The sequence below is a fragment of the Python bivittatus genome, unplaced genomic scaffold (assembly GCF_059951505.1).
Source record: "Python bivittatus isolate LINGU-HERP-01145 unplaced genomic scaffold, Pbiv_v1 ctg000020_np1212, whole genome shotgun sequence".
Lineage (NCBI taxonomy): Eukaryota > Metazoa > Chordata > Lepidosauria > Squamata > Pythonidae > Python > Python bivittatus.
In genome coordinates, this window is record NW_028277030.1 from 45,655,913 (window position 1) to 45,679,612 (window position 23,700).

The following is a 23,700-nucleotide window of genomic DNA, read 5'->3' on the forward strand; positions in this document are numbered from 1 at the left end:
ATAATTTCTCTCATAATTCCCATGATTTTTTTTCATTCTTTTTGTACTTTGGCTCTTGGAATGTAATCATTTTAAACTGTAGAAATATCAAAAAATACTGTGACAAAATACTGTACACTACTAGTCAAATAAATATTCTATCTAGTCACCTATTACTTTTGCTCCGAGTGGTCTGAGAAAGAATATAGCCAACGGCTCCTATGTATGTTTCAGTGGTGCACAGAATCAAAATGTAAAAAGGAAGAGTAAAGGTGATAGCTCTACTCCATTCACCATCTCCTCTGCCTTCTAAGTACCAAAAGAGTTACCTCTGTTAAGTTTGTCTTCTATTTCAGGCTTCTTACAAGATCTAAAACCCTGATTTTAGTCTCTGCATGTAAGCAGAGACTTCTACTTAGATGTTTGCCCTACAGCCCATGTAGGAGTCCATATTGATAGAAAATTATACGGGAGGGGCAGGGCTTGCCATTATGTATGTTCCCAGTCTCTCCTCCATGACCATGTGAGAAAATAATGTCTAAGTAGATGCTAATTTGTCAATGTTTTCTCAGCAAAGGATAGTTCCATCATAAAGTAGAAACCTGTGTGTTCTAAGTAAACTAAAACATTTACCCAAGGCACATCTTGTCTCCTGTCCTCTGCCATTTCTTTCTATTTACTCTTTTAAATGCATGAGGTAATTGCTGTGGGGAAAAAACTACATTAAATAGGATTCAATTTTATTTTTAAAAAATGAGCTTTTGAGGAACATTTATTTTAACATTTCATAGTTGAAATACAATGAATTTGATCAATAATCTCAAGTTTACAGATTTTTACCTACAATTGTGCCTGCATTAAATAAAATGTATGACTCAATGTAGTATCTTTTTCCAGCAAACAGTGCATTTTCTATAATTTGAAATTGTGTATATGTAATTACAGCTTGTTAAACAATGGAAAATTAATAAAAAGTTTTACAATGAATTAGACATGGAGAGAAACCATGGGCATAGTGATACATAAAAGCTCAAGTACTATGACCTGGGAGCACTTGACTAAATTTCTAATTTGTCCATGACATTAACAATTTTTTTCAATTTTCAATCTTTTTTCAATTCTAGGACAATGTAAGCACTATTCATTCTTTTTCTTCTATTAATAAAAAAGCTTTAAGGATTGGACAATAAATCTCAAGTCTTAATTACCTAACTGTAAGTTGGAGAATAATAAGAGCATCCTACATCAAAGAGATGCTGCAAAGAAATTCATTAGTGTTTGTATATTAGAAATGTATTGTTAGGTTTTATTGTGATAAAAGCTACATAAGAAAATCAGTAGGGCTTCACGGTAGAAAACAATCACAAGACAATTGTGTTATATTTTAGGCCTTTATGAAAAGATTGAGCTACATATTATTCAAAACCCATCCAGTGCTTTGAATCTTTACAAAATGATGAGGACTAGAAAAATCATTTTCATATAAACACATTTTCAAGCTTTTGATGTATAGGATCTTATTTATTGTACATATCAACCCGATATGCTTTAATTAAGTTATATCATTTTTTTTTCTCCAGCAACATAGAGAGGAACTGAATCTGTAAGTTTTAAAACAGAATGAGATGTTTAGAAATAGCTGATCGCTGCTGTTGGTATCATTTTTGCTAAATACTAAATAAAGACATTTGGGTTGGGTGATAATTACTTTATTGGTTGAAACATGCATATAACTCCAGATATTATGGCCACCAGTGCAGCAATAAAAATGTTATGAAATTTTTTTTTCCAAACCCTCAGAAGATAAAAATACTCAAATTCCAGGCAAAAAGAAGAGAGAAGTAACCCTTATAAGAGGCTAAAGTAGCGTTAACGTGAGTACTAGAAATCATTTTGTTATTTTAACATCATTACAATTATAGACCCCTTTAAAGATATTTTTTCTACATCATTGCTTCAGAGGACCACCCCAGTTTTTAATCTCTATTTTGATACAGAAACATAGGTAAATGCAAAAAAGCAACAGAAAATACCAGATGTAGGTTGAACTGAGAGGAATTGCAGTTTTCATAGCCTTATGTATTTATATGGATTGGGAGACAGTTAAGAGAAGGAGATGCGAAACTGAAACAACTGTTCTTTCAAGAAAGCATTATCTACTTTCCACTGTTACAATACTGTAGCATAAAACAGTGCTGAAAAAAAATACCTTGTTATATAATCCATGGGCATCTTAGATTTTTTTGTATAAAGTGTAAAGCCTTCAGGATGTGTGAACCATCCAGGCATGCAAGAGAGCTCACCGGAGCTCCATAAACATTCTAGTTTTGCATCTAGGCTTTGGGTGTTCTGGTATATTTGGCAAATCGCTCTGCAAAGGGGGTGGCTACCTCTTACAGCTCTGCTAGTTTGCTTAAAATACATGAATTGTAAATGTTATTCTTATCTCCTGTTCCTAACCATGAAGTATACCAATTTTTTTTTAATATTGTGCTGTAAGCCCCACTGTTTTCCATGAGTGACAATCTTGATTCTGAAATCACTGTACTGTAACAAAATTTCTAAATACGTGTGCTTCATATTTTTCTGACAAGCACTAGAAGGCATACCTCTGATTTAGAAAGATACCAGTGAACCATATTTGCTAGCACTGAGACTTCGTTATTTTAAAAAATGAAAAGAACCCCATACAGTCAGCAGGTAGCCAAATGTATACATGTTTCATTAAAATCGCTTAATCCTTAAATACAAAAGCACCACAGATTATTGCTCTAGGGAAAAAAAATGGCAAGGAAAATCTGAACACCCACAGTAAAAACACCACCATATGCACCAAGACTTACATTTCTGAAAGGCAAATATATGGAATGCTTGTACAATTTTACAAATACTTTTTTTTTCCAAAGTTGTGTTAATGATTCATTTTTTTCTTAACTTGACAACGTTGGGAATTTCTAGAAGCATTGATACGGAAGGAAGAAGTGTTCATATATAGTTTTATCAACTTATTGTAAGTCCTAAAAAATTAGCATTTACAAAATACTTGATAAAAATATCTTTTAAAAGTTGTCAAGAGGTACATAAAAACATCCTCAAATGTTCATGTCATTTCACATGCACTTGTCATCTATTGATTCAATTCTGTGCCTGTAAAAGGGAAAGGGGAAAATGTTATACCAGTCTGCTTTTTATAAAGTAAGACAAACCCTACTTCATCATAGCTAAACAACTTTTCAGCACTCGCCACCTTTCCTTTTGCTACAAAGATCTGAAGCAGATAAAACAGGTTATTTAACAACTACAGTATTATAGACAGAACAACTATAAACACTCTTAAAATTGACAGGTTCCTGGTTTGCAAAAGCCATAGAAACCTTACCTGCTAGCTTCCATTGTTCACAATGAAAAGCACCACACTACTACCTGTTCCTATTCACTGCATATGCAGAATGCTCTACTGTACCCTTAACTTTCACTGTTTCAATCTGCCCTTTTACTGACATGTGCTGGGTGGGACACCTCTGGATGTTGAAACACTAACAGTTGAGCGAGATGCGAATCTGTAATAACATTACGGGGCAATAAAAAAAAGTATTATGAACATGCTTTCAACGGCTCAGAAACTGAATTGTAAAACACACTGACTGAATCAGCAGGATATATAAAGTACCTCTTCAGCTTTACTGTCACCGTTTTCAGATGGTGTAGTACCTTCCTTTGCAGCTTCCTGTTTTTCATCCTTCTTCCCTTTAGAACCTTTATTAGCCTTTGTTCCAGGTTCCTTCTGATAACAGATCAAATGTACAGAGTGATTTATTATACAATGGAGAAAGCACCCAAGTAAAACTTCTCTCCAGAAATAGTACAGGCTACTTGCTTTTAACTGTAGTTCTTTGAGAACACATTGGTGCATGTTTGTGGACATAAGTTTCTGGAGTTATACAAAGCCACAATCAATGTTACAGAGTAGAGAAAATTTTGGTGAAAGCCCACCCTACCCTTTGATGCACACCTTCAAGGTATCTTTTGCTGTCATGTCACATTCAGGGTTGGAACTCTGATGTTATTTAATTTGTTGTGTTGTTGTTGTTGTTATTATTATAGCTGGAATAGTGTGGACTTTAGTTGAGTCAAGACTATGAAGGCTCCAAGAAGAAACCAGCATAGCAAATGGCAGGTAACAACCTGTTTGGGTAGTATCTAATAACTAAATGAGAATCCCTCATCAGGAGAGAAATACAGAAATGGTTGACCGATGAGATAGTGGAGCTCTTTACCTTCATAGAGGAGACATCTGCTAGAGGGCAGTAAACAGTCAAAATTTTGCTGATTGGCAAGGATTACAAAATATTTTACAGGAACAACAAATGACTAGCTTCTGAGACCTCCCATATTTTTAGTAGAAGAATCAGGTTGGTTGTATTTCCCAAGAAACTGAATATCATAGCAGTATACTTATCCTGATGTTATAGAGTATCAATAGGACGACTGGATTTAGGTCTGACGTGATGGACTGTGACTGCAGTAGCCAGCAGTGCCTCACAAAAACACAGTTCACATCCTACTCTAACTTGAATCACTATGGTAGGGAGTGGAATAGTAGGGGTGCACAAAGAAATGGAATTGACCCTTGCCAAAGTTTTCTCACATCTAGGATGTTCTGACTGAGGCTCTGCCCATAGATATATACAGAATCAATGACAAAGAACCATGTTACTTTTACAATTAAAAATCAAGTCTTCAAAAAACACCAAAATGCTTTTTAGCAAAACTTACTGATTTCATTTGTTAAAATGAAATCTATGTGATTTGTCACGGCTAGAAACTTTTCTCTACCATTAAATCTGAAAGATGTAAAAGTACTATACTTTGCCCATGATCGATTGTACTTCCCCCCCACCCCCGCTTTTAGCCCACTTCCAAATAGAAAGGGAAAAGATGCATTTAATATGTTTCTGTCATGGGAACATGCTTCTCTCTTTTGTATACAAGAAATGAGATAACTCATGCTTTTTTTTCTCCCCACTTCTCCAGAAGACAATGAAATGGAATATTTTATTATTGTTGGTTAATCTTGCCCATTAAAATATTATCTAATGTGGGATTATTTCAGCATAGCAAATAATAAATGGGAAAGGGTAGAGGAAATTGATTGAAAAGAACATGGAATACACTGTTGGGTGAAATTCTAAGAAATAATCCTCAGCAACATTCCCAGCCTGTAGCTTGTTTATATCTTAGACTAAACACACTAATGTAGGATTGGATCTGGACACTGCCTCAATTAGATAGAGACTTCAGACCCAAGGAAGAATGTTGCTGCACAATGGAGGCACACTTTTCTCAATTCCACTGCACTCCTTTATATCCTACTTCCTGGAGACCTTCTAAAAAACAGGGGAGATGGGTTTGAGCTGCAGGGATGGAAAATTGGTTAAAATCACCCTAGACCATCCTTTCCACTCAGAATTGCTTGTTGATGGAAAAGAAGCTGAATCCAACTATTTGTAAGCAAGGACTGAAAGAAAATGGGATCTATTTCCAGGTCAGTGGGCATAAGATTACACCCTAAAGAAAGTTGGAATGGTGTCATCTCAGATTGAACAACTACTCTATGATACACATTTTACTGAGCTAAAAGCAGGGAGACCTGTTTCTTTATAGACATACATAGGATTCCACTGTGAGTTCTCTTACACCACGAAGGCTATTCTAACCAACTTTAACTATTTTTAACAAGGTGATTGCTAATATTTCCTGTTGGAAGACCTCATTAATCCAAACTAGATTTGTGGGGTTAGAGGTCTCCTTCCTGCATCATTATTATTGGTGCTTTCTCCTAAAAATGTTTCCTTATGCATGGTGTTTGGACAGAAAGGAATGCTCTGTGCTCTTCTTCCCTATGCCAACATGGAAAGTGCTCCAGCTAAGCATATGTATAGAAAGAGCTTTGATGTAGAGTTTGGGAGGAAGGTGCAGAAGGTAGGGTAAGTCAGATGTGGGACTGAATTTAAAAAGCTGTAAGAAGAGATTAGATATAGCATTGAATTATCGAGGGTAGACCTTGCAACTGTTTCATAAAATATGCTTTTCATTAATTATGAGGTTTTTATCACCATATTATCTCAAACCAATTACCTTGTCATGGCTACACACAAAACAAATGGCACTGTCAACTGTGATATTTATTATGCTTATATCCTGCCTTTCCTCCATGAGCAAAGAACTAAGTACAATTTTCTTCCTATTTTATCTCAAAAGGACCTTCTGATGATAACTGTCTCAGCAACACCCAGTGGGCTTCCTTGGCATACTTCACATTAATACACGTTAATTATCCGTGTACTAGACCCATGTCCTTCCTGGTTGGTCAAGGCCTCCTGAGAGGTGACATGCAGCTGGGTCCAACCAGTGGTGAATGCTTCCTTGCAGGAAGGGATGCGTCCACCTGCCCTAAAGGAAGCAATAGTCTACACCCTCCTCAAGAGGTCATCCTGGACCCAGCAGTACTGGACAATTTTTGTTCAATTTCCAATTTTCCCCTTTAGGGGAAAGTTGTTCAGAATGTGGTAGGCCTGTAGCTTCAAAAGGCTCTGGAGGAAGTGGATTATCTGGACCCACTGAAGCTGAGTTTCAGGCTGGGATATAGTATTGAGACAGCATTGATTGCACTTGTGGATGTCAGGTGGGCCCAGGCAGGGGACAGTGCATCCATCCTGGCCCTTGTTGATCTCTCAGAGGCTTCTGATACCATTGATCATGGTGACCAGTTCAGGGGATGGGAGTGGGTGGCATAGTTCTTTGGCAGTTCTCCTTTCAAGGTCAATTTGGCTTTTTGGGGGGCGGTGGGGGCAAGAGGTCTAGCCCTAGGCTTCTGCTGTGTGGAGCACCACAGGGTCTTAATTAACATGAAACCACTAGGTAAAGTCAGGATTAACTATCATCAGTATACTGATGATAATCAGTTGTACATCTCTGCCCTAGGCCATCCAAGTGATGCCACTGAAGTGCTTTCTCAGTGCCTGGGGGCTGTGCGGGTCTGGATGGGAAGAACCGGCTTCAGGTCAAGCCTGAAAAGACTGAATGGCTGTGAGTTTTAGGGTCCCATATCTAGTGATTTTCCATCATTAACTCTGGATCAGGTAACACTTCCCCAAGCAGTGTTGGTGCGCAATCCAGGGGTTCTCCTGGACTTGCAGCTTGTGCTTGAGGAGCAGGTGGCAGCCGTGGCCAGGAGGATTGTTATACAGTTCCATCTTGGCCACCAGTTGTGCCCATTCCTAGACTGGGAAGCACTACTCAAGTCACTCACGTCTTAAGTCACCTCCTGACTGGACTATTGCAACATACTCTCCATGGGACTGCTCTTGAAGAGCGTTTGGAAACTTCAGTTGCTCCAAAATGCAGCAGCACATGCAAAATTGGATGCACCATGATACATCCAGGTACCACTATTGGCACATGAGCTGCACTAGCTCCCAGTGGGCTTCTAGGTGCAATTCAAGGTGCTACTTGTCACCTTTAAGGCCCTACGTGACATGGAGCCAGGTTACTTGCAAGATCACTTATCCCCAATGGTTTCTGCCCATCTCACTGGATCTGGAAGAGTGTGCATGTTCCAAGTCCCATCGGAAGCAGTGTCATCTGGTGGGCTGCAGGAGGTGTGACTTCTCTGTCATGGCACCTATCTTGTGGAACAGCCTTCCTCCAGTATATGGACAGCCCAACCCTGTGGGCCTTCCAGAAAGCTGTGAAGTCCAGGCTTTCCCCCCAAGTACTGGAGCTGGGATGTTGATGGAGCTCTGGTGGGGATATGGTTTATTTGATGAGTTGGTAATGATTTTTAGGGGCTGTGACCCAGTTTCTTTTTAACAATTCTGTATAGATGGTTTGCTTTTATTTCTATTCACCACCCAGAGTGCCTTGGGTAGATGGGCAGCTAAATAAATTTGCTAAATAAAATAAAAATAAATAAATAGCAACATCTCTGTGGAGCATTCATGAAGCAAGCCTCCATTCTCCCTTTCCAATTCAATACAGAGTAGTTGGTACCTGAAATAGCTTGTTATACAGCTTCAGGTACTCACAGGAAGAAAATACAATTATCTATTATTCCTGGGGTTATTTTGCCTATACAAGAGACTATGATATTTTTGCTTATGTGATATACATCTGATGGAAGTTATTTCAGTAAAATAATTACTCTCCACACGCACTTTTAATTTGTATATCCTATGAGAATTAGATGTGTTTGGGTTCTCATAAAAAAAAAGAAAGAAAGTTGTAATGTTGTACATTTACATCAGCAATAAAGTATTATAATATCTTTAACTTGTAAAAAAAATGCAGCTAATCCATTTTCCATAGACTTGTCCAAACTCTGAGTCCAATATGGAATCTCTTCAGTTTGCAGAGTCTTCAGAAGAGTCAATAGGCTCTTCAGTTATGATTTCATAAAGCAGAATAAATTGATTTATTGGTCCCTTTTCCACAATAATTAGTGTTTTCTTCTTTGAGTATGGATATAGGTGATCCTCACTAAATGACCACTCATTCAGTGACCATTCAAACTTATGATGGCACTGAACGAGTAGTACTTATGACCAGTTCTTGCACTTACAACTGTCACAGCATCCCCACGTTCACGTGATCCTGATCCAGGCACTCAACAACCAGCTTGCAATTATGTTGCAGCATCCCATGTTCACATGACCACTGTTTGCAATCTTCTTTGCCGGCTTCCTAAAGCAAAGTCAATGGGGAAGCCAGCAGGAGGTTGCAGATGGTGACCACGTGACATCACGCTTAACAAAGGCATGGGATTCGTTTAACAACAGCAACTGCAAGTGCTGGAATTTCTGTCACTAAGTGATGGAATCACATGACATCGTGCTTTATGACGTCACTTAGTGACGGAAATTCCGGTCCCAATTAGCATTGATAAGTGAGGACTACCTGTACAGTTTATGCCGTTAATGATGCCTTACATGGCAATAATTTCTACAATCCAGTATTATTATTTCCAATGTTAACAATAATTGTGTTTTAAATATTGATGGAGAATAATGGAGAATAATCTCCTGAAACAATGATCAGGTGACTGGAGAAATCCAACTTCTAGCCTGTATGACTGCAGTGTTCACTGAGTGATTTTAGGCCAGTCTCTTTTTCTCACCTCAACCTACCTCAGAGGGTTCTTACTGGGAGGATGAAATGAGGGATGACCCCTACACATACCTCTTTGAGCTCCTTATACAAAAAGAAAGACTAGAGCAGACCAAAAAGGATGATTAAGAACCATATGAAAACATTCATTGTGCATGGTAAAGAAATGTAAGCGTTTTACCTTAGCGGTTTTTCTTGGCTTAGCCTCAGGTTTTGGTGGGGCTGGTTTCTAGAAAATATTTTCAGAAAATTCAACCATTAGCACAAGTGCTAACAAATGTCAATCCTTTTCCTCTCCTTATTGTGATAAGGAAAGAGCTAATGTCTGTAAACAGTGTTCTCCTTTGTGAAAATTAGCTTCTATACCTCATCAGAACATTTGAAGTTTCTTTCCCTACAAATTATAAACGCATTGCAAGAAACTCTTCCTAGTCATCTGAATTGGGTGTATCTCTCTCTCTAGCTCACCAAATATTATTTCCTGTAAAGGAAATAAAACCCCAATCAACAAATATTTATTGGATTAGTGGTCATTACTGTGAACTGACTGGTTATGAATGAGCCTGCACTTTAACAAATCAAATTTAATGTGATCGGTAGCATCTTCCAAATATCCTGAATTTTTTCTCCAGCCAGAGGGTCTGTGGAGGTTGTATGCCCCAGTGGGTGTGCATGTCCCACATTATGTCCACAAGAACTTCCCATGTGTCTTCCTCAGAGTGAGAGGGTTTTAACTTTTTTCTTCGTTTAAACTTTTATGAAAGTTGAGCTGGCCTATGTGTTTTCTTTCTTTGGGACTACTTTCCCAAGCATTTCTGAGACCTAGACTGGCTCACGCAGAAAAGCCCTCCCTTTGCCTCATGAACTGGCTGCTTGCTTCCTGGCTCTGTGTTAACTGGGGTGGGGGCGCTTGAGTCAGAAAGCTGGGAGACAACAGCACCTATAGTTGCAACTGTTTTATTTTGCTTGAAAGGGGTGGGAGAGAGAGATAAAGAAAAATTAGTTTGGTTGATGCTGCCACTAGCTGCCAAAAGGCAAAGAAAGAAGAAGCAGGAAGAAAGCAAAAATTAGAAACAAGACAAAAGGAGTTTACCATTAATGGATTTTTCCTAATCTGCTGTGGATAGCCAGGGCTCTGAGGCAGCTGTTTTGTGTTTACTTGTCTTGCAGCCACTGGTCATCACATCTACAAAACAACCAAGTGTTCCCCAAGAGCCAAAAGGGTAAGGGACCTCTGCTCTAGCCTCTGGCTAGTGACACCTTCATTCAAAAGAAGGAAACAAACCTAAGCTGGCGCTTAGGAAGAAAGAGGCAGAGGTTTTAGTAAGAGATACGGCTTTTTGCAAATCTTAAGCAGAAGCAATATTGATTAAATGTGCAGGAGAGTTTGGGTTTTTTCCCCCAACAAGTTGTGTTCTGCATGCATATTTATAGGTATGCTAAATGTTGTAACAGTGTCCTACATGTCTAGGGTTCTCAGCTTCAAAATAAACTTCAACAGAACAAAGCTGCTTTGGGACTTCCCAATGTTCACGGAAGAGAAAAACACAGCAGTCCTCAGTTATTCCAGACATAAGAATTAATCTGCATTATTCTCTTTTGTGGGTAATATTTAAAAAAACAGAACAAAACAAATTAAGGTATCATTATCTTACCTATCTCCATATGGCATGACCAACGCCAACTTGTATGGATTGGAATAAGAGATATTGTGGCTTCATATTTACAGAAACAGCTCTTATAAATACTTACAGCTGATAATCTTGCAGATCGTCTTGTTGGCTATAAAAGAGAAATAAAATTTCTTTGTAGATTCATGGTACTTGGTAAAAGGGGATTTTGGGGGGGTTGTCATTCATTTGCCAATGAAGTAAAATGTACATCAAAAGCAGCAGAAGCCTTTCTTATGTTATGCCAAGGTGTTTACAGCTTGTGGAATTCTTTTAGATACATGCAATATACTTGATTAGGATAACTTAATGATTACATTTTGAAATTTTATCTTCCATTTTTTTTCTCCATTGTAATGGAAATATCTTGTGGTGGGATCAGGGCTAAAGATTTGACAGACTGTACTCAAAAGTACAGTATAAATTGACAGTACTTTAAATCACTGTTTTGGTAGCCAAATAATATTCATTGTGTGATTTCTGGAGCTTTCTAAAAATGAAGATGTCAGATTTCATTGTATTAACGTTCAAACACAATAAAGATAATGAATATACAGGTAAATATTTTGCTTAGCTAAACAGCTTCCCCACCTAACCCAGGGCGCTCCAAATAAGATTAGACTACAACTCCAGGCAGCACAGCTGTAGTCCAACATATGTAGAAGGCACTAGATGGAGGAAGGGTACATTAAGATGAATACAGATAGACCCACACACACAAATACACAAACATCTCACTACCCTTGAAATAGAATTTGGATTCTTTATACCATAGTCTAAACAGCACTGATGATTAACACCTGGTACTCATGACAATAGACATTAGTAAATATTTTTTTTGTTTGATTTACTATTCCCTTTGGGGTGCAGCCTATAAATTTGAAAAGTTGTAACTGGATGCTGGTATTGCATGTAAACTTACATGGAAAATCTTGGGAAATCAAAATGAGGCAGGAGGATTTTAAAGATTTGCTTTAGGACATTTTAGCTCTAAAAATAAAGGCCAAATACCATATTATAAACATGGATCACTTCATTTTTTCTCCTGTTTTAACAAAAAATGGAACATAGACTGGAAGAAGAGCTTGCCTATAGATATGTCTTATTGGAAGAATAACAAATTGCTATATATGGGTGAGAAGGGGAAAACAAGCTCATATACAACGGGGAAGGTGTTACCGTGTGCTGTCGCACTGCTTAAGAGACAGCTCTCATGCTGCCAACTGTTTATTTGCACACAATAAGCAAATGAATCACTGTTAGTGCAACTCCTCTGCCCCAGTGTCAGTGATAAGGCTCACCAGGAACACACCAAAAGGAAGGGAAGTATACCACTGTAAGATTCACAGCTTTCTGCTATGCTTCTGGTTCCTGAATGCGCTATATATTGTCAGAAACAACATACTGCTGCAGAAGCTGCTGGCCACATTTCAGAATATATTTTAAGATATACTGCAAAAGAATTTGGAAGTTTGGCTTTATTGTTCCAACTTATTTCCAGCACTGAAATATTCACACGTGGAAGGATCTGCCTGTTAATATTGAACAAAATCACTGGAGGCACCATTCTCCAGGATTTCAAATACTGTATTTCTCAGTGTGTCACCTCAAAGCCTTCTATCTGACAGTCAGAGGGTATGACTAAAAAAACAGACTGAACCTTGAAATTCAGTTCTGCCAGCCATGGGTTTTATGCTTCCTTGCTATGTTATAGATGACATTCCCTAGCTGGGTGCCTTTCAGATTTGTTGAGAATGTTGAGAATTGTAGCTATCAAGCTGGGATAGGCTATTACAGATCTTCCCTTTAATGCTCTGAATTATGAATGTTTCTTATTTCTAGAATTAGATTAAAGGTCTCACTGTATGGCTTGTGTATAGTGTCATTTTTTCTGGAATAGCATGTGATTTTAGCACAATTATCCTAAGTACATCTTTGCAAGTATCTGATTTAATACATTTTCTTCCTAAACATAGTTACAAATTGATATTTTCATTCATTATCTATAGAATAGACTACTGGGTTGGAAATGATTGCCTCTGACCCCCAGGAGAAACTATCCAGGGCCTAGAGGAACCTGCAGGGTGAAGGGAGGAGACATCCCTTCTTACAAACCCATTCCATAGATAGTATTCTTAGGAAGGAAGCCTCTGCTTTTAATTCACATTAAAATAGCTTATTTTTTTTCCTAAGTCATTTTGAGAACTGGTTTAAGCAGAAGTGACGGGGTAAACAAATGTTTTACAAAAGATGGTAACCAGTGAAATGTCCTATATGTTGCCACCTTGGCAAATATTCCAGTACAATACCTCAGAATTTGTATTTGTGAGTCTTTCCCTTTCTTTCTGGGTCTGAGCAGTCACCGGATATGACAGCTGTTCTACCAGTGGACTGATGGTGCATCATTTCCCTACTTCTTGAAGTCATGCAAATATAAGATTGCTTTCTAAAATACACTTTTCTTTCTAAAATACACTTTTCTTTCTAAATAAGTGCATTTAAATCTAGCAGCATGCAGTCCTTGGATCTTAAGGGAAAGATTGCATGCCAGTTTCTCCATTGTAATGAAAATAACTTCATTGTAGTTGAATGGACAGCTTATGTTTACACAAATGTTTACAGTGGGGATCTGTATCAGAGTGAAAGAGAATTATTTAACTGTATCAAATTAATATTCAGCTTATATTTTTTTAAAAAAAAAAACAATTCACTAGTTGTGGCTAGCTATTACACATTCCAAAAACAAAATAAAACTTTTCTTCCTTGTGGACATCTTTAAAATATATGAACACAAACAATTCAGCCTAATCCAGTTAACATCACAAATTCTGACATTTCTAGTTTCCCACAAGTACATGAAGTTTTTAAAAAATGATCCCTAGAGAACACTGACTGGATTAAAAAGAGAGGCAATTCATGGTTAATTATTCAGAACAATTGCTTTGGTAAATTAAAATATGCTTTCAGATTGTCAACCTTTTTTAAAAAAAATAAAAAGCATTCATTTCAGCTAATCTGGAAACATTTTCTTAGTATATCCTGGTCAAATATGCCCATTACTACTAAAGGCAACAGCAGTGAAATGTTCTTTAATGAAACATTAGCTGAAATATAAATCTGCCATAAAATGTATTTCAACAGATCTAAGGAAAAGTACAACCTAGCAATGAGCCCCAGTGAAATAAACAGGAGCTGTACTGGTCTGTTCCCAGAATGTAGGGTTAAAAAAAAAATGTTTAAAAAGAAAAAAATGCCTAAGCAAATATTAACTAGGGCTTTTTGATGCTTAGTCACCTGAATGGATTTCCTATGAACTAGAAATATTTTTTATGGTGAAGAAGTTTTACATGTTCTGATCAAGTCCAAGTTATTTTCTAGACTTGGCTCAAGCCCCACTTATCTGACTATTGCCTTGGTAGCAATCTTCCTCCTATCCTTCAAGGCCATTCCCAATGCCCTCTATACATGTTACTAATGAGATCTTTCCAAAGCGAGCTTTCTTTACTTCCACAGTACATACAGGATAACATGCAATACAGTCATTTACATGGGTATTTCAGGAGAAAAAGGGAACACTGCACAGATCTTCAATATACGCTGTTGTGTTACATACTATACTGATAGCACATACAAGCATTTATACTTTCCATGGAAAAGCCACTTAGGTAAGTATATAAACTGGGCTATATAAAGTCACATTCTAACAGCTATTAACATAGAAAATTCATTTTTTAAGAGGTTCTAGGTCTCTCTGCTGCCTCTTACGCAGTATTCTACCCAACATCCCTACTTCTCTTTGTGCATATAGAGGTAATTTAGAGGCAAGGGTAATCTTAGGTTGTGTTGGCCCTTCTGCAGAGTAAATACAGTTGTACTGTATAGAAATTCTGCTTATTCAAGACTGTCTTTTATTATTACGACTGCTGCTACTATTTTTACTAAATGGAACTTCTGTCTCATTTTCCTTAAAATCAATTTCATTTATAATTGGAAACCTTGCAAACAAATGCAGCAGCTATATTCTCCAAGAAGAGAAACAGAGAGAGATGGGGTTCTTAAAAAAAAAAAAAAAAAGAGTATAACAAAGAGCAAAAAACTACTTCAAGCTATTCCCAAAAGGTTCCAATATGGGGGACAATTCTAAGCGTAAGAAGCAGATTCCACATTTAAGTTGCTTCAGCAGCAGACCAATGGAGTGAACTAACATTGTACCAGATGGGAATGAGCTCTCTTGCAGAGCAGACATGCCCTTGGAGATAAGAGCACTCTACCTCTCAGTCTTGCTTGCTCATTCCTTCTGATTTAAAACAAGGAAGCTATAATTTCAAAAAGGAGTTAAAAATAGCAGCAGCTTACACTAAGACTTTAGTAAAACTGTATATTCTATGCAGGTATTAAGATACTATGTGAATGTGCAAATAGTTTTTTAAAGTAATCGGCATTTGATCCTGCCCACCCTGACTGTTGTACTGGTATGCAAAGGATCTCTACAGGACAATATAAATGTTTTTTCTCCTCACATCTCATGGCAAACCTGGGCATGTTTGAGGGCATCCAGCCAAAGCTGTGACATGGTACAGGAGGCCTATGATTGCCCAGGATGACTCAGCTCCCATGGATATAAAAGGAAAAATCATATTCCATCATTTCTTATACAGGTTAATACTCTTTGACAAATATCTCTATATCTTGGGATTTGGGAGCAAAATACTGATTCAGTGAGTTACACATGATGATTCTGATTTATTGCAAAGGAGCAAAGGTACCAGGACATAGCTGCTTGCTTGCTTTCCCTTGGCTCTTCCCATTAGCAGATGCAACTAAATTATTTTATCTATGAGTTCAGTATTGTATCTGAACTGGAAATCCTGACTTTTTCTCAGGACAAGTCAAGAGCACCACAACCTTGCTTGATCCCATTACTTTCAAACTGGGCCTGTAACTCTGTATTAAGAATCTACAGTATATCAACATCTGAATGGAGGAAACTTTATAGCTTGCACTTATAGTCATCATTACAGCAACTCTCACTTGAGACAAAGTTCAGCATTCTTAGAATCTTAACTCTTTCTCTTGGTCTCTCTTTTTAAATCAAGCTTCTGACTCTAATGTGGGGAACCTTACTGAATTTCAGATGTTGGGGGCAGCATCACTTGGGGGGGTGGCTTACTGTACTGCCAAAGGTGACTGCCCCACCATGTGGGAATTATTGAAGAAGTTCTTCCTGCCTGGGAAAGAAATTATCCCTCCAATCTGCCCACTAATATGGCAGACGAACTTTGAGAGGCCACTTGTGAACAACTCTTGTAGCAATCCTAACTGACAGGACATCTGCTCCTAACCACAATGATGGCAAAATGACAAAACATCATGACATTACAGTGCCACCTCTGACATTTCAAACTTGCATCACAGCATTGCACACAAGTCTGTAAGGGGTAATGTTTGCATCACAATATGTTTTGTCAGTTGCTCACTCCTGAAATTGCTTATGATTTATCTATCAATTAATAAATGGAAGAAATTTAGAATCCATGAAAATGTGTATACCCTACATGATGTAAATTAATGGATTATGGGTGGACTTTTTTATTTTTTGACCCAGAACATTGTTTATCAAAATGTTACATTTCAAGGAAGAGGATTTGCTTAAGTATACAAAATATATGAAGTGTTAACCAGCTGTCATGGAAGTGCCCTACACTTTATGAGATAGACTGAGTATGGCCAGAGACAGATGCAGTTGTTTGTGTCTTTTTTGTTATTTAGCCATCAATAAAAGAAAAGAATTGGAAACAATCACACTTGCCTCTTGTTTTGTTAGTTTTGCTGCATCCTTGGCTTCAGCACCCTCTGGGGACTAGAAAGGAAATTATACAATTAAGTCAAGTATATTGCATTCTCCTTAGTTAAAACAGACAATCAGAAATATAGAACCAAATGGAAATCTTACAGGTTATATTATTTCAATAAAACAATGAGATTCATGTAATTCCATCCTTATTTCTAATGAGCCAAAGATCACCGGAGCATTAGATTATGATAAACTGAACTGTTTTGAATACATACATATTCACCAGAGATTAGCAGCTTTTTATTTTTAAAAATAGTTCTTTAAAAACAGATTGAGTGGCAGTTTTAAGTAGAACCATTCAGTTATATGTGTACCATATTCTAGCTTAATTTTGACCAAGAAAAAAAAAATGTTTTGACCAAGGTACTAAAACATAAAGGTGCAACTGTCTGTCTCCCATCCAGCCCTCAATACTGTATGGAAGCAAACAACTACCTTCTTAGTAATGCCACAAAATAAAACCTGTAGATACTGAAATGAAATAAAGGAAAACTAGGTTTAAATTAGTGGGTCTAACTACAACTAGGCGTATGTAAATCTAGATTCTTATTGTTAGAATAATGTTGTTTGGCTTGGGAATTTTATGAGAAGCCCTTGATGCTTAGGTGAACAAATAAAACTTCCAAGACTCTTTTTTTTTTAAATAAAAATGTAAAAACATAATATTGCACTAAAACTATTTCAAAGCAGTAAAAATGTGAAACTAGCAAAGCCCCATCTGGACCTATGCCCCATATATTGATGGTACAGGAGGATTTACCCAACAATATGGAAAATAATTTCAACACACTATAAACTAGGCAGGAAGGGGCATCTGCAGCAACAGTCACTGGCTTCCAAATGGGGGGCATGACTGGACAAAGTAGATACAGATAGTCCTTGTTTAGCAGTTGCCTCATTTAGTGACCACAGTTACAACGATGATGAAAAAGTAACTTTGCAACCAGTCCTTGCATGTATGACCTTTGCAGGTCTGTAAAGCAAAGGAAAGCTGAAGTAAGACTGTAACAGTCATGTTTCACTTAGCGACTGCTTCACTTAACAACCACGTTGCCGGTCCCAATTGTGATTGCTAAACGAGGACTACCTGTGTTGCACATGTGTAAAAGGGGCAGGCTACAATCGCCTGGTCATACCCATCATTTTGAAGCAGTGACCATTGGTGTGGATATACCTTGGGGCAGGGAAACATAGGTATCTGGGCTTCCCAAACAATGTCTTCATCACATTTTTTTTTTTTTAATCCGCACTCAATCGTGACCAATTCTGCGGCGACTGCCTGGACGAGTCCCTGCAGTTTTCAAGGCAAGGTGTTTCAGAAGTGGTTTGCCATGGCCTCCTTCCTATAGGGGAGCCCAGCTGGTGAGCGCAGGAGGCGGGGTTTCTGTTGCTTCACGCCTTTTTCGGGCGTGCGTGGCTTCCGCGCTACTGGCAACTTGGTCCTGTCTCCCGTGCAAGCTCTGCCAGCATTTTTCCTCCCACCGCGGTGAGAGTCCCCATTTATCTACTCACGGAAGTTTTCGAGCTGCTGGGTTGGCAGGAGCTTGGGAGGAAGCAGGAGCTCACTCTGCTGCGTGGAGCTGGGCTCGAACCGCTGAAGTGTCAACCATTTCTGGCTGGCAACTTTCAGCGTCATTAAGCCGCTGCGCCACCGCGTCCCCTATATATGTAATATATTGTAATGTAATATGTAATAGTAATAGTAATGTAATATGTAATAGTATATGCAGGATTTTTTACGGAATAGTTATTTAAAAAATAAAGAATAAGATGAAAAAAGATAATTGAATTCCACACTTCATGTCTTAATCGGCCTTTCCAGGTTTCTAATAGTTGCTGGAGACAAACTAAAACAGCCTTCCCCACATAATGCCACGCAATATATTGGAACTACAACTCCCAGAATTCTACAGCCAGAGCATGGCACAACTGTAGCTCTATCTATCTATCTAGCATCTTATTTCCAATTTTTTTTTTTTTTTTGGTTTTGGTTTTGGAAAATAAAATCCCACATTGGCTGCTCAAAATCCCAAATCAGCCAATGGTCTGTAAGTTAGAGTTCCTCCCAAAACTTAAAGCAACCCACATTTTCTCCCCACAAGCCAGTGAAAGATTTCTCAGACATAATTTTTTACAGGTTGCTAATACAGGTAGTTTAAGACGGAGTTCTGTTCCCAAGGTCTGTCCTTAAGTCAAATTTATATGTAAGCCAGAACAGTATTATTGTATAATACTGTATAAGTAGTATTCTGTAATTAACTTGAACCATTGTGTATTTAATTCGAATCACTGTGTATTTAACTGGAATTTTACTACAGTAGGTTCCATTCTTAACTATGGGTCGTCTGTAACCTGGGCATTCTTAACCCGGGGACTACCTGTAATGAGTCTTCTGGTAGAAAATGAGTTTCAACTTGAAATGTTTTGATCACAATCCGATCTGTCACTGCACTGGCTCAGTTGGACCAAATCTGAAGAGTTCACCTATACAGATGCTATCTGACACCCAAGACTATTCTTACCACTTTACACCTTTATTCCAAGTAAATGTGCTAAAGAACAGAGGTTCCAGCCTTGTGCCTAACTAGATGAATCATTTAGCTACAGGCAAGAATGTACTCTTCAAGAAAAACACTTCCTCTTTTAAAGAATGTGCTGTATATGATTATGCATGTTTATCTCTCTCTCTGTCTGTATATGTGTCTCTCTGTGTGTATCATTAATATGGCTAATAGAAATTATCCAAATCTCTATTTTTTAAATTATCCAGTTTTAAACAATTTGTTTCAATTTTATTAAATTCATTAATCTTAACAGGAATAATGGAAGAAACAAATGTTTTAAATTAAAATACACCAGCATATTACTGAAGCCTAAAAATTTAAAGTAAAACGATTTTATAATATACCTGCTGAATCAATTAAGAATCTTACAGTGCAATGTACTGGGCTGGGTTAGGCTCTGCCATGTCCTCCCGACAGAACAAGATGCATCCTCACCATGGGAGGTGTTTCCGATTTGCTAAAGAATGTTAGTGTGGAATGCAAGAGCAGGCATGGTCTTCCCTCTTCCCATGCCCCAAGCCGATATCTGCTTTCAGAGTTCTGGACCATCTGAGGTGGGAGAGGAGACTACAAAAAAAGAGGGGAATGACAGGAGTTTGCCCACCTACCCATTCACTTCTTCCCATTTTTTGCAGGCAGGTACATCCACAGGTCAAAATCTATTCAGGGAATCCTCCAACCAGTGGAAAAGAAGCTGAGGAAGAGAATATCAACCCCATGATAGTCTGTTTAATGCAAGGCTTAACAATAAGAACAACAATTTAAGGCCTTGCATTGTGGCAAATGTTTGGTGCAAATGCCAAAGTTGAGGGCTGAGAGCCGGAGGAGGTGAAGGGTGAAATTGGATTCTCCAAGACAATCTTATCTAATTGTAAATTATTCTTTTGCTGTATCTCCTGAATTTAAATGCAATGTTGCTATGGGCTGGTGATGAGACAAAATGTATTGATAAGCCTTGCCTTATTAACTGCTCCAATTACCATTCCTGCTGACTGAAGAGAAAATATTTCCAAATCAGGCCAAGAGCTGAGCAACAGCTCTGAAATTTTATCTGTGGAAAAATGATTTTAAAAATGTAATTGTCATATACTTGACCACCCTCTCATCCTCTTTAACCAGTGGGTCTGAGGGAATATGTTGGACTTTTGCATCCTACAGTTCAAAGAAAGTCTATGTTTATAGTTTTACTTTGTTCCTTTTATTCCCTTCATAATTGCAAAATTAAAATGGCTTATAATGTATCATCTAGCACAAGTTTATTTTGTCAACTTGATTTGACATGCTTTTTCTAAAGCAGACAGAACATCTAAAAGCAATATCAATAACTAGGTTCTGTGTGAGATTCCGATGAAAAGCTTTCCAAGTTTTGGTATCTGCTTCAAAAACCTGTTCATAACCAAAGACTACCCTTAACATATATCCTGGCAAAAAGTTTGCAGAGCTGATGGAGAATTACTACACGTGCAACATATGTCATAAAAGAAATTTGTCTCGCAGATACATACTGCAGGATTTCAGCCACTGACATGAACATATGACAAAACTGATATAGTCCCAATTTTCTCCATTTTGACATTCAGGAAACAAATGCTTCTTAACACGGCATGTTTGGATCATAGATGGGTGGAGTTCTGTGTTGTCTGAGCATCACAATTCAGTCAGTGGTCTGGGGTGAAACTATCCTTCCTTAAGCAACCATGTCACACAAACTTTACAAGGATTAGGACTGCTCAACACTCCAGGCCCCAGTCATCACAAGAAAAATCAATCAGAAGCATTTCAACCACACCACAGCCCTATGATAGAAGTCTCTGAAGTCCCTGAGAATGAAAATGGATGTTTCCAAAATATTGTGGAAGAACAGATGGGCAATTCTGTGGTATCAAATAGCAATTGGCATTCTCCCTATTAAACTAATTCTCAGAAAGAGTATCAAAGGCAATACAAAAGCCCCACTTTAACATGCTCACTAAAAACTAAGAGCTAGGGCAGGGGTCGGGAACCTTTTTGTCTGAGAGAGCCATGAACGCCACATATTTTAAAATGTAATTCCGTGAGAGCCATACAATATGTTTAAAACTAAATACAAGTAAATGTGTGCATTTTATGTAAGACCAACACTTTTAAAGTACAATAAGTCTCTGAATTCTTTTTAATAACGTTGTTATGCTGTTGCTAACCAATGATGAATAAAGTACTTCTTACCATTAATGCGACTTCTGGTGCTGCATGGTTTTGCTGATGGCTTTGTAGTCTGGTTGATACGTGGTGAGGTTAAGCTTCATGCAGGTGTTGAGACTTCCATCCGTTAAACGTGATCGTAGGTTGGTCTTAATGTTCTTTAGATGTGAGACTGCTCACATGCATACGTAGAGTCAAACATTGTCAGTACAGCAATACTCACACGATGCAGTGTGTGGTATGTGACGGGAAGCGCGTTCCAAGTTTTGACAATCAGCTGGTCCGCGGGTTGAAGTTTTTTCATTTCTCCCCACTTGTGTTTGCTCGCCAACTCTGCTTGCTGTCGTGCAAGTCTTTTCAAATCTTCATTCAGTGACTTGAACTTATTCACCCACATGTCTGAGGCCTTCAGGTCAGCAGCTTGTAGCTCAAAATCTCTGATGGAGACACCGGGGATGTAACTCAGGTCGGCGCTGTCCACTGCACACTTGTGTGGATGGATGATGAACTTAAAAAGACGAGTGCGCTCACGAAATTCTCCAAAGCGCGCTTTGAATGACTGCAGGAGATTAGATGTGAAGCCCGCTAGCTGCTGAAGATCAAGATGCTGAGCAGGGTCACTTGCTGTGCATGCATCTTTAAAGTCTCCCAGTTTTTCAAAGTGTAGTAAACGACCTGTTTCAATGTCAGCGATGAAGACTTCTAGCTTGTTTTCAAATGCAAACACTGCTTGTTGAAGGGATAAGACTGTATTTCCAACGGCTTGCATTTTCACATTGAGCTGGTTCAGATGTTCAGTCATGTCCACGAGATAGTAGAACTTTAGGAGCCACTCAGTGTTAGCTAACTCAGGATGCTCAACGTTTTTCATTTCAAGAAAAGTCCGGATTTCGCTCAGACAAGCCGCGAAACGGCTGAGCACCTTCCCTCTTGACAACCAACGCACATTGCTGTGCAGAAGCAGACCAGGATAATTATTCCCAACTTCATCCAGCAGTGTTTTAAACTGGCGATCATTTAAAGCTCGGGCAACAATAAAGTTGACCACCTGAATGACCAGCGACATCACCTCACCAAGCTGCTCGCCACACATCTGAGCACAAAGCGCCTCCTGATGTAGGATGCAGTGAAAACTTAGGATGGGTCTCTTTTCATGTTCACGAAGAAGCGCTACGAATCCTCTGTTTTTCCCCACCATGCACGGAGCACCATCAGTACACACCGAAATAAGTTTATCCATCGGTAGATTTTGTTCTTTAGCGAACTCAGTGAAAGACTTGAATAAATCCTCCCCTCTTGTTGTCCCTTTCATAGGGAAAACAGCAAGACTTTCCTCACGTAGTGTGTCACCGACAGCATACCTTGCAATCACGCTGAACTGGGATAAATGGCTTACGTCTGTTGACTCATCCAAAGCGAGAGAAAAGAATGGTGCTGCATTTATGTCCTTCACTTGTGTTGCCTCAATTTGATTTGCCATCATGATGGTACGATCGTGAACAGTTCTTGCCGACAGAGGCATGTTTTTTATTCGTTTGATTATCTTGTCTTTATCCGAAAAGTCGTCAAAAAGTTCATTGGCAACATCAAGCATGAATGTTTTGGCATACTCCCCATCTGTGAATGGCTTTCCGTTTCTCACAATTGCTAAAGCGCCAGCAAAGCTAGCTGAATTCCAGTCACCTTGTTGGGTCCAAACATGGAGTTGGTGCTGACTAGCTTGCACTCTGCACAGTAGCTCTTGACATGCTTTCTTCCTGCTGTCCCCCGCAGGGTGTTTCGATGCAAATGTAGTATGGCATGTGTCGAAGTGCCGCTTTATATTTGACCGTTTCATCGATGCAATTTTATCACTGCATATTAGACACACTGCAGAACCTGCTCTCTCCACAAAGGCGAATTCCTCTGTCCATTCCTGCTGAAAAGTACATACTCCTCATCTTTTTTTCTTTTAGGCATCTTCTTCAATAAAAGGGTTTCTGCAATTAGCTAGCTGACTGAGGTGAGGAGGATACCACCCCAGGTAGTGGTCCGTGGGACAGGGCAGAGGTAATGAAGGCAGGGTAGCCAATTGCGGGTGTAGCTGGTGGGATGGACCCTTACAGGCCATCAAGGAGGTTAGGCCCAAGCCGGGGGCTCGATTTTCGGCCACTGGTGGAAAGTGGCACTGTGCCTGAAATATGTCTCATACCTCGTTGGGGCCACAAACAGGGGGCCAGCCCAAGATGAGGACTCACCCAACAGAGCAGGGGCAGCGGAAGCAGGATGCAAAGCGGTGCACCCGGAT

General features: G+C 38.7%; 1 protein-coding gene across 4 annotated transcripts in view; it reads right to left on the reverse strand.

The window, feature by feature from the left end:
• Positions 1-808: 808 nt before the first annotated feature.
• HMGN3 (high mobility group nucleosomal binding domain 3) overlaps positions 809-23,700 on the reverse strand; it is a 44,861-nt gene continuing 21,969 nt past the window's right edge. The window contains exons 2-6 of one of the 4 annotated variants that reach the window (XM_088137902.1): positions 16,624-16,674; positions 10,897-10,926; positions 9,326-9,373; positions 3,650-3,763; positions 809-3,539 (exon numbers count right to left, since the gene is read on the reverse strand). In XM_088137902.1, the coding sequence (XP_087994028.1) occupies positions 3,516-3,539; positions 3,650-3,763; positions 9,326-9,373; positions 10,897-10,926; positions 16,624-16,674 (267 nt within the window). In that variant the 3' untranslated portion in view covers positions 809-3,515. Of the gene's footprint in view, positions 3,764-9,325; positions 9,374-10,896; positions 10,927-16,623; positions 16,675-23,700 lie in introns of all 4 variants that reach the window. The other 3 variants (XM_088137906.1, XM_088137911.1, XM_088137904.1) reach the window with 3 other exon arrangements.